The 15,836-nt window shown below is 48.3% G+C and overlaps 1 protein-coding gene across 1 annotated transcript in view; it reads right to left on the bottom strand.

Annotated features, from left to right (window-relative positions):
• The window catches only part of zbtb47b (zinc finger and BTB domain containing 47b), a 19,423-nt gene extending 4,008 nt beyond the window's left edge, over positions 1–15,415 (bottom strand). The window contains 6 exon segments of the mRNA XM_025003847.2: positions 1–239; positions 797–941; positions 1,272–1,387; positions 1,983–2,130; positions 2,340–3,677; positions 14,905–15,415. The exon segment at positions 1–239 is cut by the window's left edge and continues 6 nt beyond it. Coding sequence (XP_024859615.2) covers positions 1–239; positions 797–941; positions 1,272–1,387; positions 1,983–2,130; positions 2,340–3,677; positions 14,905–14,907 — 1,989 coding nt within the window. The 5' untranslated portion in view covers positions 14,908–15,415.
• Positions 15,416–15,836: the final 421 nt, after the last annotated feature.

A 15,836-nucleotide genomic window follows, 5' to 3' on the forward strand; every position in this document is an offset into this window, starting at 1 on the left:
GGGGGCCTGAGCGGAAGAGTCCGCGGCCGGCGGGTCGCCGCTGGACGAAACCGGGGAGGGGTTGGTGACGTGGAAGCATTTCTCCCTGTGGGCCTTCAGCATGTTGGAGAAGCGGAAGCGCTGGCCGCACACCTCGCAGGGGTACGGCTTCTCGCCAGTGTGGGTGCGGCGGTGGCGCTTCATGTTGGGCCGACTGGTGAAGCTCTTCCCACAGATCTCGCAGATGTACGGTTTCTCTCCTGCGGAACAGAAACACGAGCCGCTTAGCGCAACTTAAAACACTTCAGGTTTAACAACTGCTTTATGTCATCACCTCCACCAAGGTCTGTCTGTCTGTCTGTCTGTCTGTCTGTCTGTCTGTCCATCCGTCCGTCCGACTGTCTGACTGTCCATCCGTCTGTCTGACTGTCCGTCCGTCCGACTGTCTGTCTGTCTGTCTGTCCGTCCATCTGTCTATCTGACTCAAAAAGTTATAAACAAATTGAAATTTGTTAGGTCAAGTGTGATCACGATTGATTTCAAGCTTGTGGGGTCAAAGGTCAACACCACAGCTGACCTAGTGCTCTAACTCTGAAGCAGCGTAGGGCTTCATTTACCCCTCCTGCTGCTCTCGGGTCAAAGTGACCTCTGGTTTAAACCAGTTGGAACAGCTTCCCCAAAATCCTCTAAATATCCTGCGTCACTTCGACGCTCGCATTCGACCCGACAGGAACAAAAAGGTGGACTTGTGAGCGTTTTTAGAGCTTCTCCTTCGACCATGAGAGTCAGTCGGCAGCGCCCGATCGGCCGAACTCACCCGTGTGCGTCTTCATGTGCTCGTCAAAGTACTGCTTCATGTTGAAGTCCTTGCCGCACCACTGGCACATGAACTGCTTGTGTCCGATGTGGATGCTCATGTGGGAACGCAGCTGGTATTTGTACTGGAAGCGCTCGCTGCAGTTCTGAAAAACGGGACACGGCGGAGACTTTTACACCGAGGCGTCCCGGAGCTGATAATCAGTTACGGTTACGGTTTATTAAACAAACTTAGTAAGTCTCTAAGCCAACCTTTGAAAAAGAAGGTGAACGTTAAACTATACATTCAAACTGCTCGTATTATGTTAGCGCCTTTAATGCTAAGCGAAGCTAAGCTACTGTCCACTGATTTTCAGCGGACTGTTCCCACGCCACTCATCATGGACGCCCCGCCCCATCTGCTGTTCCTACACCTTAAGCGGAGCAGGTCGGTGTTGTTGAGGCTGAAGTCTGCAGCGTTTAGACGGAGCCCAAACCTCACACTTGAAGGGTTTCTCGCCCGAGTGCTGCAGCGAGTGGACCTTCAGGGACATGCTGCGCTTGAAGGACTTCCCGCACGTCTCGCAGGTGAACGGCATGTCCTTCGTGTGGGCTGCACACACACACACAGAGGATTAGATAAAGGGAGTAGTTTCACTGGGTAATCACTTCTGTGTGATAATTCACAGCCAATTCAGTCAAATTTAAACATTACTTCCTCTCCAGGCTTTCAAATTAAAAGTTTTGGATCCTTTTTCTTTACAAAAGCCCATTTTTTACACAAATACGCAACTCTAAATAGGAACTACATCCCAGTTTATTGGGATTTTCATTAAATTTACATTTTTACAGAGAGTAAATATTATTAATAAATGTGGCCTTTTATAAATATATAAACATCAGTGTTTAATAAAAAGATAATTTACAGAATTTATCACTAAAAAATGCATTTTCTACTCGTTTCTGTTACATCCAGTAAAAAGAGTGTGATGCTTTTGAATATATTATATCAAATCAGCATTTAGAAACTTTATTTAAAGCCTTCCTTAGTGGATGAACAGCGCAGCGAGCTCGCCTTGGGGGGAAAAAAAAAAGATGCTTATCTGCCCCGGGAAAAAAAGGGAGAAAGGAAAGAAACGCCCAAAACAAATCCTGCGTAACGAGCATGCCGCCGTGGAGGAAGGATTAACCGCCCCGCTGCCACTCACCAACCATGTGCTTCCTGACGTGAGCCATGGTGTAGAACTTCTTCTCGCAGATCTCGCAGGAGAACTTCTTCTCGGCGTAGCCGTGGATGATCTTGTTGTGCTCGTGCAGCGACCACAGCTTCTTGAAGGCCTTGCCGCACGTCGCGCACTTTAAAAAATAAAAACGGGGGGAAGAGAGGGGGTGAGAAGTTGCGTTTGTGCCGACGCTTCAACAAGTACTGTGGCAGAGAGGCAATTAGAGTCAGCAGATTAAAGCAGCGACATCATCTTCAAACCCACAGCAGGGGTCCTGCGGCTCGGCTGGTTTTAATCTGGCCTCCAGCAGGAAGCGGCGCTCGGAAACGGTGCAAGTCCTACCTGGATGCTCCTCTCGCAGTCCGTCTGCTGGTGCAGCAGCAGCTCGCTCTCCAGCAGGAAGCGTTTCCCGCAGTGGCTGCAGATCTGCATGCGGCTGTGCGTGACGTTCAGGTGCTTCTCCAGGTACCAGCGGTTGTTGAAGACGCGCGGGCACTTCCTGCACGCGAAGTGCTGCTTCTCCTCCAGCCTCGCCTTCGGGCCCGGGCCCTCGCCGTCCGGCGGCCCCCTGCCGCTCCGCCTTCGGTTGGCGAGCGTGGCCTCCGCCAGCGTCTGCCGCATGGCGGCGGCGGCGCCCGCTATGGTCAAGGCGGCGGCGCCCCGGCGGGGTCGGTCCAGAACGATGAGCTGCTCTAATCCTGGAATGTTAAGGGTGTTCTCCTCCTCCTCTTCATCCTCCTCCTCCTCCTCCTCGCTGCTTCGCCCCAGCACGTCACCCCTCTTTAGGTCTTCAGCATCCTCTTCCCCAGCTTCATTGCTCTCCGCCTCGTTGTCCTCGTCACCGTCGGCGTCTCGCTCGTCGCCGTGGCAACAACCAAACATGGAGTCCGTAACTGTGGCCGACTTCCCCTCTAATCCCTTTGAGACATTCAGAGTCTGGTTGTTGAGGTTGACCTCAACGATGATCTGATCCCTGTTGAAGGACGGGTGACCGTCCGCCGCCTTCGACTCCTCTCCGTTGGCCGCCACGCCCGCGCCGGCCACACCCCCCGACCCCCTCTCCTCCTGGTAGTACTGCTCAGCCTGCGACGCCGACTTGCCCAGCTCCTCCACCCTGACAGAGAAGGGACCGCCGCCGTCCCTCGCGTACACCCTGCCGAGCTCCGACTCCTGCTTGATCTCCCGGTACAGCTGGCCGGGAGACGCGGCCACGGCGCCCGGCTCCTCCGGGTCGGCCATGTCACGGCCGGCGGCTCCCAGCAAGTGGCTGCTTATGAGATCCCGGCAGGAGGCTGCGATGTCGCTCATCTGGAGCAGGGTGGCGGCGTCGAGCACCTCGCCGACGGTGCTGCTGCTCACCAGCAGCTTGGAGGTGTAGATGAAGTCGAGGATCTGCTGGAAGCCCTGCGACGTCAGGGCGTCCAGCGACAGGTCCACGCGCCGCAGCTGCTTGCTCTGGGCGAAGAGCGAGTGGAAGAAGGGGCTGTAGGCCGCCAGCACGCCCTTGTGAGCCGGGAAGGTGCTGCGGTGGTGCACCAGAACGATGTCGACGTCACACAGGCCGGGCTGGAAGAGGCGCTGCTCGTTCAGCCGGTCCATCAAACAGGTGAAGTGCAGAGCCACATCCTCCACCAGAGAGAACTCAGCAGAGGGGAAGTCTGTGGTCTTCTCCACTATGAGCTGAAAGACAAGGAGAGAAACAATCAAACACAAGCTTTTACGCTGCTGCGAATACTAACAGGAGCAGTAAAAAAAAGCTGTGGAGAGGGAGCTTAGCTGCGAGGCAAAACTCTCGGTTTACTGGTCGGTTTACGTTCCCACCCTCACCTGTGGTCAGAAACTTTGTTTAGTGACCGAAAGAATGAGATCACGGATACAGGTGGAGACAGGGTGAGAAGTTCGGTTATCCAGGAGGGACCTGGAGTAGAGCCGCTGCTCCTCCTCATTGAGAGGAGCCAGCTGAGGTGGCTCGGGCGTCTGGTAAGAATGTCCCCATGACGCCTCCTTAGGGAGGTGTTCCGGGCATGTCCAACTGGGACCCTGGAAAGGACCCAGGACACGCTGGAGAGACTACGTCTCTTAGCTGGCCTGGGAACGCCTGGGAATCCTCCTGGAAAAGCTGGAAGAGGTGGTCCGGAACAAGCGGCAGATAATGGATAGATGGATTAGAATTAAGACTCATAAATGATCTTAAAAAAAGATATAAACCTTTCTGCAGAGAACAACCCATGATTCTCTCTCTAACAGGTTCGTTTTCCATTTTTGCGTAAGTCGGATTCAAAATGGTGGCACTACGCTTCGTGTGTGCGATTAAGTGATATCTAGAGGAAAAGTTTCCGCCAGGCGTTTGGCTGAAAGGCCCCTGAAGTTACAGTTTCCCAAGATTGAACAGAAAAGGCTCCAAAAAGGAGGAAAATCAGCTCTTACGGACTTTAAAGAAACATTATCTCCCCCCCACTGTGTTTAACGAGACGACAAACCCAAAACCATCGCTGCAGTTTTTACCACCCTCAAAATGACCCACGAGGCCTCAGAACGGGCCTGCCTATATTTAACAAACAGAAACATATCCCAGAATAAACATCGTGATTAAATTTGACCGAGGCCTCCGGAGTCACTTTGACCGAAGGGCAGCAGGAGGGGTTAAGGAACGTCTGGAAAGATTGTTATCGTTCGGTCTATGAGCGTTTTTCATATTAAGGGGGATGAATTTGCACAAAAGTGTAGAAAGTATTAAAACCAGGAAGCAAAATTTAAACAAACAAGCAGAGAAGCAAAACTCTCCGAGCGGTTTAAAGCGGAGTCGGCACAAAAAAAAAAAAAAAAAAAAGGTGTAACAATCAGCACTCTGTGCAAGGTCCTCCACCTCCCAAGGTGGGTTTATTTTAGCACAGGAAGGGCAGGGTTTCGATCCAGACGGGATGCAAGTGAGGACAGAACAGCAAACATCGCACACACACACACACACACACACACCGACAGAAACCCCATGTCTGGTCTCTCTCTGTGAGGACTGACTCGTCTGCATTGGTATTCAGAGCCATTTTCCTCCTATTAGGGGGGATCTTGCAGCACACCCGCTCTACACACACCCTCCCCGTGATGAATCCTGCACACGACAAAACACGTCCGGTGAGATAATCGGGGAAGCTACGCTGACAAAATACTAAATAATCCGCCCCAAACAAGTAGAAAGAGCGTCGGTACGAGTCTTGTAACGATTGATCCATTTGTTTTGTAGTATTTAGAGTCGAACAGGAGGGAAGAAATAAAAAGTTTTTAGCTAATTTCAATTATAAACATTGGATTTTTGGGAATCGGGAATAATGTTTTGTCTTTGTTCAGGCAGGGAAATTGATTTGCATTTGGGCCTAACCTTGAGATTCTGCTCCGTTTGAAGAATTCAATTACGGAGTGTTAGATTTATTCATACATCTGAGCTGCTAAATTGGACTCGGAGTGAGACGAGCGCCGATCGGGTTATCTCTCCCAGCGCGAGGCTGCAGACGCCGCCCAAGGGCGAAACGCAGCGGCGTTAATCAGATCGAGTGTAAGTTGCAGGCTAGAAGTTCTTCTCCCTGCGGCGATAATGATCTGCGGCGTCTTCCGGACTTCGAATGGAACGACGTGGCCAAAGGCTTCAAGGACGAGGAGGATCCAATATAAAAACACCCACAACTCTTTTTAAAAAAATTTTTTTTCCTTTACTCCACCTGTTCATGGGAACTTTTACCAGACTAACACTTCATCAGTGCCATAAAACCAAATCAACAAACAGGCAAAAAACAGCTGCTGCCATATTGCCGTGCATCAAAACATCCATTGTTTTAGGTTTATTTCATTCTAAGTTTGAAAATGCGTTCTCAAACTACCTCTAAAAGTGATTTGTGGAAACAATCACACCAAGTATTTGTCAATTTGAGTCAAAAGTCATCAAATTTGTTATTCAAGTCATGACTCAAGGCCAGTTTTATTAAATCTGGTCCACGCGTTTGTTTAATGCACCGTTAGCTTACATGCTAACACGGCTAACATAGTCTTGACTGCTGTATTTGACGGCGTTATTCTCTTTTACAGTTTTATGTTTACACAGAATCAGACAGAAACATAAGCCAAACACAAATAAACTGTTTGGGAGTGAAAGGGACATTTCACACTTACGAGTCGCATCTTGACTACACCGTTAGCTTACATGCTAACACGGCTAACATAGTTCAGTATTTGACTGAATTATTCTCCTTTACAAAGTAATTTTTTAATTTTTTGTTTTGTTTTACAATTTTATCTTTATATAGAATCAGACAGAAACATAAGGCCAACACAAATAGTGTTTGGAGCGTGGAAAGCAACATTTCATACTTACGAGTTGCATCTTGACTACACCGTTAGCTTAGATGCTAATACTGCTTACATAGTCTTTACTGTTGTATTTAACTGAATTATTCTCTTTTACAACTTTTTTACAGTTTTATATTTACACAGAATGAGACATTAACATAAAGCAAACATAAATAAACTGTTTGGGGGGTGGAAAGCGAAGTTTCAGATTTATGAGTTGCTTCTTGACTACATCGTTAGCTTACATGCTAACATGGCTAATGTGTTTGCATAACCAAGTAAACCTTTTTTTTTTACTTATTGATATGAATTTAGTAAAACTGTAACTTTTGTGTTGCCTGCATGGTAATATTCCTTCCTTGTAGACATTTAAAGCTCTTTTACAGATTAATGTTTACTTATAATATGAAAAAAAAAATTAAACCAAACCTAAACAAACTGTTCTTCCCTTCTTTTTTTTTTATGGAAATAAAAACATTCAAAGACAGGCGCTTCAAATGTTCATCAGGGGTCTCCTAATTGGCGCAGAGACTTTTTGGTAAATTTATAATCACATTACTTTCATCCAGACAGATGTGTTTAATTAAGTAGAAAGTATCACCACGCAGCTGTTGTGGATGTCACATTATGCAGACACGAAGCAATTTTCTCACAATTCATCATCATATTAACCAAACAAGCTGAGCGACTGCTTGGAAGCCTAATCGGACTCCCCCGGTTCTCCTCCTATCATCCCCTTCCCTGCCTGAAATGTCAGCCAGAGAGCTTGTTTGCCATCATTAGAGGAGCGCCACCTTTCACCAGCCTCCATGTCAGATGTCTCATCATACATTATTCATCCGTGGCCTGACCTGTGACAAACACACGCCTGGTGGCGGTGCCGGCAGGGGGATTACTGACGCTCCCAACAAGGGGCATCATTTAAAATGGCTTCAATCAAAGCTTTGCGTTGCTCCTAAAACGCAAATCATTTCACCGCCGGCCGAAGACAGGAAGGAACGCGAGGGAACCCTTCTGCCTCGGAGGGCCACTTTCACATGGCAGCTCTCAAGGTTGATGCATTTTAGCCCCATAAAATCCTTCCCGTCTTCGCTACAGGAAATATAAATATAAATCCCCTTTTAACTGGTTTAACTCCATTCAGTCAATGAAGATCATGCAACGAAACGACAACCATGACATTTTTTTTTACAATTGAAGGTCACAACTACTTAACCACTGATCCAATCTTATCCTAAAACTCGTTTTAGGATTTATTCTTTCTAACAAGTAGCCTTTAGTTAGTCGTGTTTCTGGTACGAATGGCCAATCTGTTTTATTTATTTCAGTTATCAGTTATACATCAATCACCTAAATATGGAGAAAATTAAGATAAATGCAACACAGCAATTTTAAATAAGACAATCAATCAGTATTTTGGGATAAAAAAGATGTCTGAACAACATCTAAACTGTCCACAGACGTCTAATCGGACTAAATTTGGTCTAAAAACCAATGTTTTTTTTGACGTCTACGTCTCAGTAGTTAGCATGGTTTATGTGGGACTCAAACTTGGGTTTTCTCAAGTATGATTATTATTACCAACTTTCAAGCTGAGCTGCTTACTTCTATGTCAAATGATGCATATTTTATGAATTTTTTACCACTTCCTGTGCCGGCTAGATCAACCTTGCGGCCTGTAAATAACCCGGGAGCCACCAGTTGACAGCCCATTAAACATTGTTATTGTAGCACATTAACTCTGAGCACCGATTTGCCGCGCTGTCGTCGCATTTTCCCTTCCGAACGTCTCGCCAATTAGCCTGATGGAGGCTCCTTAATTACACGATATCACACCCTTTTTGTTTGTTTCTTGTTCGGCTGACGTATGAGAGGGCTTCACGCCAGCTCGTGTCAAAGCTGTCCAAGTTTTAAAGGAAGACTGACTTTAGGAGAGACAATCGAGGCGGCGCTGTTTTAATTAAAAGCTCTGAGTGACTCAGAACGTCTCGCAGCTCAAAATGGGAGGACTTCTTCTTGGCAGAACCTCGGCTCGTGGAGCGGGGCCAGACGGAGCCCGAGGCCGAAGCCGCCGTGTGATTCCTCTGCAGAGAAGGCCGCTTCTCTCCCACACCGTCGGCTGGATTTACGGCTTTATAAAGTCCGCACAGCCTGAACAACCAACCCCGGGTGTCCCGCGGTGCCTCCTCCTTCTATTAACCGGACCCAGTCGATGCCAAACAAACCGAAGGGGCCTTCTTTTAAACTACCGGTCTGAAAAATCAAGCTGTCTTGTTTGCTCGCTGACTGAGGCATCCGCGAAGTCAGAGTGCAGCTCGGAGTCACGGACGCATCGATAAAGCAAAGAAGGGGAGGTTGTAAAAACGAACTTTAAAAAATCCCTGCAGAGGGTTAAAAAGCTTCCTCCGTCTGCATGCAAACTGCTGAACTTCTGTAACCATTCCTTTCATTTTTTTTTTTTCTGCACATATTTGGCTTTCTGAGAGATAAAAATCAATACCAAGAATCAAAAGCCGGGGCAGATCTGACACGGGTCAAACATTATTTCAGACTCCGGGCAAGAAAGGGGGAGGGGGGTCTGAATAACGGGACGCCGTCACCTGCTGCCGTGGGAATCGCTTTGTGGCGCGGAGTGACAGCTTCTGATCCGAGCAATTCTTTTTTTTTTGAACTTTTATTTGAACAATTCTCTGACATAGCCCACAATTGTGTAACATACCTTTACATTGCAACATAAGTACAGAAATACAAAAATAACTTCTAACACAGATCTTCCAGACAGTATCAGACCAAAAATAAAGAAATAGTCAAACCTGTTGTCCCAAGTACAAATTTACAGAGGTCCATCTTTTATCATAAATGTCTTTCCGCAGCCTCAAGGTTGCTGTTAAGTCTTCCATCAGGTTGACAGTCCTCAGTCTCTGGACCCATTGTTCCAAGGTTGGCGAATGTGGTTTCAGCCAGTTCACAGTGATCACCTTATGAGCTATCAACACCAGGGCTCTCAACATATATTTTGTATTAGTATCTTCTGTTGGAAAGGTAACATCCTCTAGAACCACTCTATAAATTTCCATGTTCAGATTCAGGTGTAATATTTTTCCTACTTCCTTTTTTACCATCTCCCAATAACCTTTCACGAGCAATTCTTTTTAATTGCATAGTTTCTGCTTTAGTAACAAAGCGAAATGAATGTCGGACTGATTGCGAAAGCAGAAAATCAGTCGAACGGAGCGTCGGTCCTTTAAAACTACGGCGATAACTTCCTGTCAGAGCGAATGCGACGTCTGCGTGGTTCTTCATGTGGCGCCAGAGGAGACGCAAACCCAGAGATTAGTCACCTCCGCCAAGGTCAGGTCTGTCTGTCGACAAGATAGTTAAAAAAGTTATGAACGGATTTTCAGGAACTTTTCCGGAAACATCAAACATGGAACAAGTGGTTAGAGTTTAACCGTGATCCGGTCAAAAAGGTTAAAGGTCACAGATCAGCCCGTGCTCCGACTCTGCAGCTGTATAACAAGAACGTTAAACTCCACAGCTGGACACCTCATGGGTCGAGGGTGATCACGATTGATTTCATGGTGACGGGGTCAAAGGTCAAGCTCACAGATGACCTGGTGCTCTAACTCGGAGGAACATTAAGCTGCGCAGCTGGACACCTCATGGGTCAAAGACGATGACTTTTGGTTTCAAGGTCCATGGGGTTAAAGGTCACAGGTAACCCCACCTCTCAGGTCAAGGGTGATCGTGGTTGATTTCAAGGTCATGGGGTCAAAGGTCAACATCACAGCTCTAACTCGGCAGCAGCGTGACGTAGGAATGTCCAACTGCACAGCTGGACACCTCATGGGTCAAAGACGATGCCTGTTGATTTTAAGGTTCATGGGGTCAAAGGTCATAGGTCACAGGTAATGCTCTCACATGTGACCCTTTTGTTGCCTCCACCAAGAAAGTTCTGTTCCCGGTTGTGTCCGTTTGTCAGAAAGATCAGGTAAAAACTTAGGAGCAGATTTGGATGAAATGTTCAGGAAGTGTTGGGGTTAAAACAAAAGACCCAGGATTAGATTCTGGTGCTGATCCAGACCCTGATCCGGATCTGTGGGCTCTCTGAGGGCTTCTCGTCTTCCCCGATGTTTTGCTTCCACGGAGGCAGATTTTCTTGCACTCTTTAAAAGTGGCCTCCTGCTGACGAGGCTTGGCGTGACTGACACCCAGAGGGAGGAGAGCGGGCACCGCGTCGGGCCTCATCTTCCTCTGTGGCAAAGAGACGGCGGCGCTCCCGCCCTCTGCACACACACACACACACGCACAGATCCCTGAGTCACCGCGGGAGCCGAACGTGACGAGCTCTCTGCTCAGGAGAGCGCCCGCGTGCAGCTTCACCGTCACGTCAGGCCTCCCTTCACGTGGCGGGAAGGGGCTGAGCTGCGGCGTAAACACAAACAAACAGACGGAGACAAGGGCACGTCCTTCCAGGCGAGGAGCGGTCGGGCCGCCGTTAAAAAGTCATCAGGGTAACGAGTGATGCCGTGTCCTCTGGGTGCTCAGCAGACCATGGGGTCCTGAAATGTGTGGGACGCTTTAATCCTCAGAAATGAGACGGATGGAGGGGCGGTCTGGAACTTGGATAGAACAAGTGAGATGAGCGTTTTTTTCTTGACTGGAACCAAACAGGGCGTCCAAATTTACGTCCTTTAGTGTTGATATCGTTTGATTCCGAGAACGAAAGCATCAGGAGAGACGCTCAGACAGGCTGACGGTGCTCAGCTGCATGTTGGCGTGTTTCAGAGTTCAGAGAAAGTTTTCCACAAGGGATGAAATCCTCCGTTACATCTGTGCTGATAAAGATTTGGAAGGAGAACTTATTTAACTTCCTGTGGTGATGATTCGCTGTCCGAGGCGGTGCAGAGCGCCACCAGCGGTGGAACCAGAGGGTGGCAAACGGTGGCCGCTGTAAATGAATCTTCGGCCACCCCAATCACGTGAGGAAACTCTGCTTTCTACTTTTTATTTTGCTTAAAATTATAGTTTCCTCACATAAATGGAGTGCCCATTTATGCGAGGAAACTATAGCCAGGTGTATAAAGATGTTGGTGGCCATCTTGGATTTTGACGTGGCAACCCAATTTTCGATATCAACCTTACTTATGCCTAAACGTGTCCACACACCAAAATGGAAGTCGGTATGTTGATTATTCTTCAAGTTATCCAGCTCACAGGATGATTTTTAAGTCCCCTCTTAGCCAACTGTGATGAGTTACAAAATGACAAAAAGCAGAAAAAAAGTAGAATAAAGAAGCACAAAACGAGACAAAAGGGCAACAAGAGACGAGTGTAACTACAAGAGCTGACACATAAAGACAGAACGGACAGAAAGATGTCGGGTTACGATGAAACCAGCAGAAAACTGCAAAACATGGACCCAAAATTCCCGCCACGAGGAGAGCCAGGACAAAAGGCGCAAAAATGATCGGAAAGAGGCAAACCCAGGACCAAAACAAACACAGAGCTCAGAGTTAAACGGCAAGACAAAAAAAAAAAAAAAATTCAGGTCCACTTCGACCGAAGCTGCCGAAAATCCCCCCCGCCCCCAAAAAAAGTCCATTGGAAACTTTCGGGGTAAAACTGGGACGGATCCAGATAAAAGTCTAATTATTTTATCGCCCTCAGCTCGTTAAAAACACTTCACATCGCCGGCTGCCGGCTGCAATTAATAAAGACAATATTATCAGCCGTAATCCGCGCTCCTCTGCAGCCTGATCGGGACTGTTTGGACCCGCGTCTCCATCTATATGTTAATGCCACCGCGGGTGACGAGCCAATCTGCGAGCGGCGCGCGTTCACCCGGCCGTGAAATTGAGGCGCGCAAACAAAAAACAGGTAAAGGAGCGCAGCAGGGGCATTGTCTCGGCGTCCAACCTTTCGGCGGTTTGACTTTGAGCGAACCGGATGCTGTGTGTGTGTGTGTGAGTGTGGGGTGCTGAAAGAGGACGGCGTTGGGAGGACAGAGCGTCCGGCGCCGACGCTCTGCCAGAAAGTTTTGTTTTTTTTCTCCCAGAGCCGCGGGAGGAAGCGCTGAGTCAGGAGGGCGGGGCCGAGAGAGGAGGCCCGTGGTGCTGGCATCGACACACACACACCCTGCTGGAGTCCTAACACACTGTTCCCAAGCCAACGCCCAACACACACACACACACACGTCTCACGGGGAAAACAAAGATGGGTCGCTGAAACACCCCGTCCATCGTCCGCCATCTTCCAGCCAGGGTTGCAGAGGACAGAAAGACGTGGCGAGGACGATGTTTTGCGTCGTGAACGCCTTCGTAAGACGACTCAGGGGGAGAGGCGTGTGTGTGTGTGTTATTAACGAGAGGAAAACACTAAGAGGAGGAGCATCGGCTGTCAAGAAAAGGTAGAACGGCGAGAAACGTAAACCTAAAAGCAAAAGCCGAAATAGTTTCAATTTGAGAAAAAAAAGGATCCAATTCTTGTTTGTTCTCTGAAATTTGAGTTGTTTGAACGGCCGCTCAGACCAGCCTTTAGCTCGTCAATCCAGACACAATCAAAGCCCGTTTCACCAACGTATCGAGTTCGATCACAGAGCCATCTGCAGCAGGTAAGATAATAACTGTTCACAGTTCAAAAGACCTTATCTGTTCCTTCGAACCTTTCAGAAACGGCAGAAAGGAGAGGAGAGGATTCCTGCAGGATTCAGGTCTCATTTATCATAAAGTGACTTCCTGGAAGGACTGAGGTGTAATCTGGGATGGAAATCAGATGAATGAATGAATGAAAAAATGAATGAATGAATGAAAAGGGTGATTTCTAACTTCAGATGTATTCAACTAAAAGTAAAGCGGCGATCATCAGATCCACCGGTGTGGCTAAAAGTCCTCTCCGATTAAAAAAAAAAAAAAACGAGAGAAGTCACCAAACACGGTTGGATAAAACCTCGGGTCCGAGGCCCGGTGGCTCGTTCTGGACCTGAAGGACCGTTCAGCCGTCAGGGGAGGACGGGGGAGCGGCGGTGGCGGCTTCCCGGAGACCTCGGGCTGCAGGACGGGGCGCCTCAGGGCGGAGTGTCGGGCCCCCGAATGGGTCACAGAACCACGACAGGATCGACACGAAGCGTTCGGGCTCAGAGCGATTTATTTACACAGAAGAATGGGTCAAAAGCTTCTTTGTCGTTGATTCTAATCGTTTAGAGTCAATCTTTGTCTGTTCTGGGCTTTTCTTCTTACCTTTTAGTAAATTTATCTCCATTTTTCTGTAGTTTATATATCAATGTAGCATTTCGTGGTAATTTTGCATCCATTTTTTACTGCTAGTTGTTTTGTTTTTGAAATATTTTGTGTGTTTGCGCCTGTTCTGAATCACTTGGTCATTATTTGATTATTATTGCTAATTCTAAATGCCGAGTCGGCGTATTGTTTTCAGTTCCTGCTCCGTAATCTGACCCCATCAACGTCCTTTCAGCTCCTCGAACCGTCACAGCGTCCAACCCTTCAGCTCCGTCGTCACTTTTGGCTTTTTCTGTCTTTTGTCGTTTTTGAAATATTTAACTATATCCTGGATGCCTGAGAATCTACAGCAGAACACGTCGACAAACACGGCTCGCCCCGACGACCACAGATACGAGTTAAAGCTCTATCAGGCAAAGAAGTGAACACCGTCCAGAAACTGAAGCAAAGAGGAGAACTGTTCTGAGGTCAGACGCCACAGAGAGACACGTCCTCCATGTTAAGGAGGAGCGGGACCAGCAAACAGCTCAAAGACCTGCCTCTCTGATGGTATGGGGGTGCATTAGTGCCTCTTACATGAGCAGCTCATACATCTGGAACGGCTCCATCAATGCAGGAAAGACTCTACGGGTTTTTAGACGACGTCGTTCTCAGACCGGAACGGGACAGGAGGTGCTCTCCTCGGCTCCTCCGTGACGCCGAAGAGGAGGAAACGCTGCCGCCGTCAAGTCCAGCTCCAAGGCCCGGTTGTCCTGGCGTTCGCCGCGTTCCGTTTGGCCCGACTTTTCAGGTCAACACAGAGGGCCCGGCGTTCACCTCCTGCACCTCCAGCACGTTCCAGCAGAAAGCTGGGGGGGGGCGAGGAGGAGCACAGAGAGGCACCGGGCTGACCCGACCCAGATATCGACCTGAGCCTCCAGATGTGAGCGCAGCAGCTGGGATTATGCATCCCAACACCTCCCCGCTGGAGGCAGCAGCAGCAGGAGGAGGAGGAGGAGGAGGAGCTCTAGCTGTTTCAGCAGCTAAAGCTCCTGCTCCTGCCCAGCACCTGCTCCACCTCCACCAGCCACGACCCTGAGGCGTCCCGAGGTGAAACTATTTAACTCCTTCTGCGCCTCCTTCCTCCTTCCAGAGGGGGAGGAGGAGGAGGAGCAGCTCCCAACTTGCGCTGCTTTGTGGCAAGTTCCAAAAACTTCGCGCACAAGTTCTCCTCGAATGCGCAGGAGGTGAAGGGGAGGGAGAAAAGGGAGAACAAAAACCCCCAAACAAACCCAAACCCCCCCAACAAGCCCAGGAGAGACGCGCACCTCCTCTGCCCCGCAGCAGCTCACCATTTTGATCCAACGTTTGGAGGCTCAGAGGAGTCCCGGAATAACTCCTTCCTCCCCGGTTCGCCTGTCGCCATGAACAGCGCCTCGGGTTTGTCCCATTTCTCCGGCTCCTGCTCCCTCTCTCCCCCTCTCTCTCCTCCTCTCTCTCCCTCTCCTCTCCTCGGTCGGAGCTGCCGTCGCTCCGACGCGCAGAGATGCGGAGGAGCAGCTCCGGCCGCTGATTGGAGCTCCGGGATCAGATGGAGGGGCCTCTATGTTTAAAGAGACACGGCTCCGTTTCTCAGGGAACAAATAAAAGAAGGGAGAGAAGGAATGAGAATGAAAATAAAAAAATAAAAATAAAAAAAACCTCCCTTTTTTCCCCTCCTCCTGTTTGCGCTCAGGAGCGGCGGCGCGCCGCAAACAATGCGCTCCGTGCGCTCCAACCGGAGCCGCGTGACGTCACAGGCGGCGGGCAGACACGTGCGGAGGTCATAGAGTTCACCCCCCCACCACCACCACCCTTCTCCTCCCACCACACACACACACACAGTGCGCCAGAAATCGGCTTTTAGCGCAGATTTTTCAAAACACAAACAAACAAATAAAAAACAAACAAGAGTTAACAAATAATTATAACAAATAAAAATAACAAATTTACAGCAAAATGGTTAAAATCCATATAAAATAATTTAAAAAAAGGCACATCAAAACAGGAAAAAACAAAACTTTGTTAACCTGAAATAAAAACATTTAAGTTTTTATTTTTATTCATGTGTTTAAGGTGAGAAGTTTAAGAGAAAATGGTGATTTTGTTTTATTAAATCCTGTAGATTAAGAAGATATTCTTAGAGTTTGTTTATTAAACAGATTAAAACAAAAAAAATGTTGTTTATGAAGATTCTTCTGTAAAAAGGGAATAAATGGACAGATTTCTGTCCGTGTGTTTATCT

Source organism: Kryptolebias marmoratus, linkage group LG21 (genome assembly GCF_001649575.2).
Source record: "Kryptolebias marmoratus isolate JLee-2015 linkage group LG21, ASM164957v2, whole genome shotgun sequence".
Lineage (NCBI taxonomy): Eukaryota > Metazoa > Chordata > Actinopteri > Cyprinodontiformes > Rivulidae > Kryptolebias > Kryptolebias marmoratus.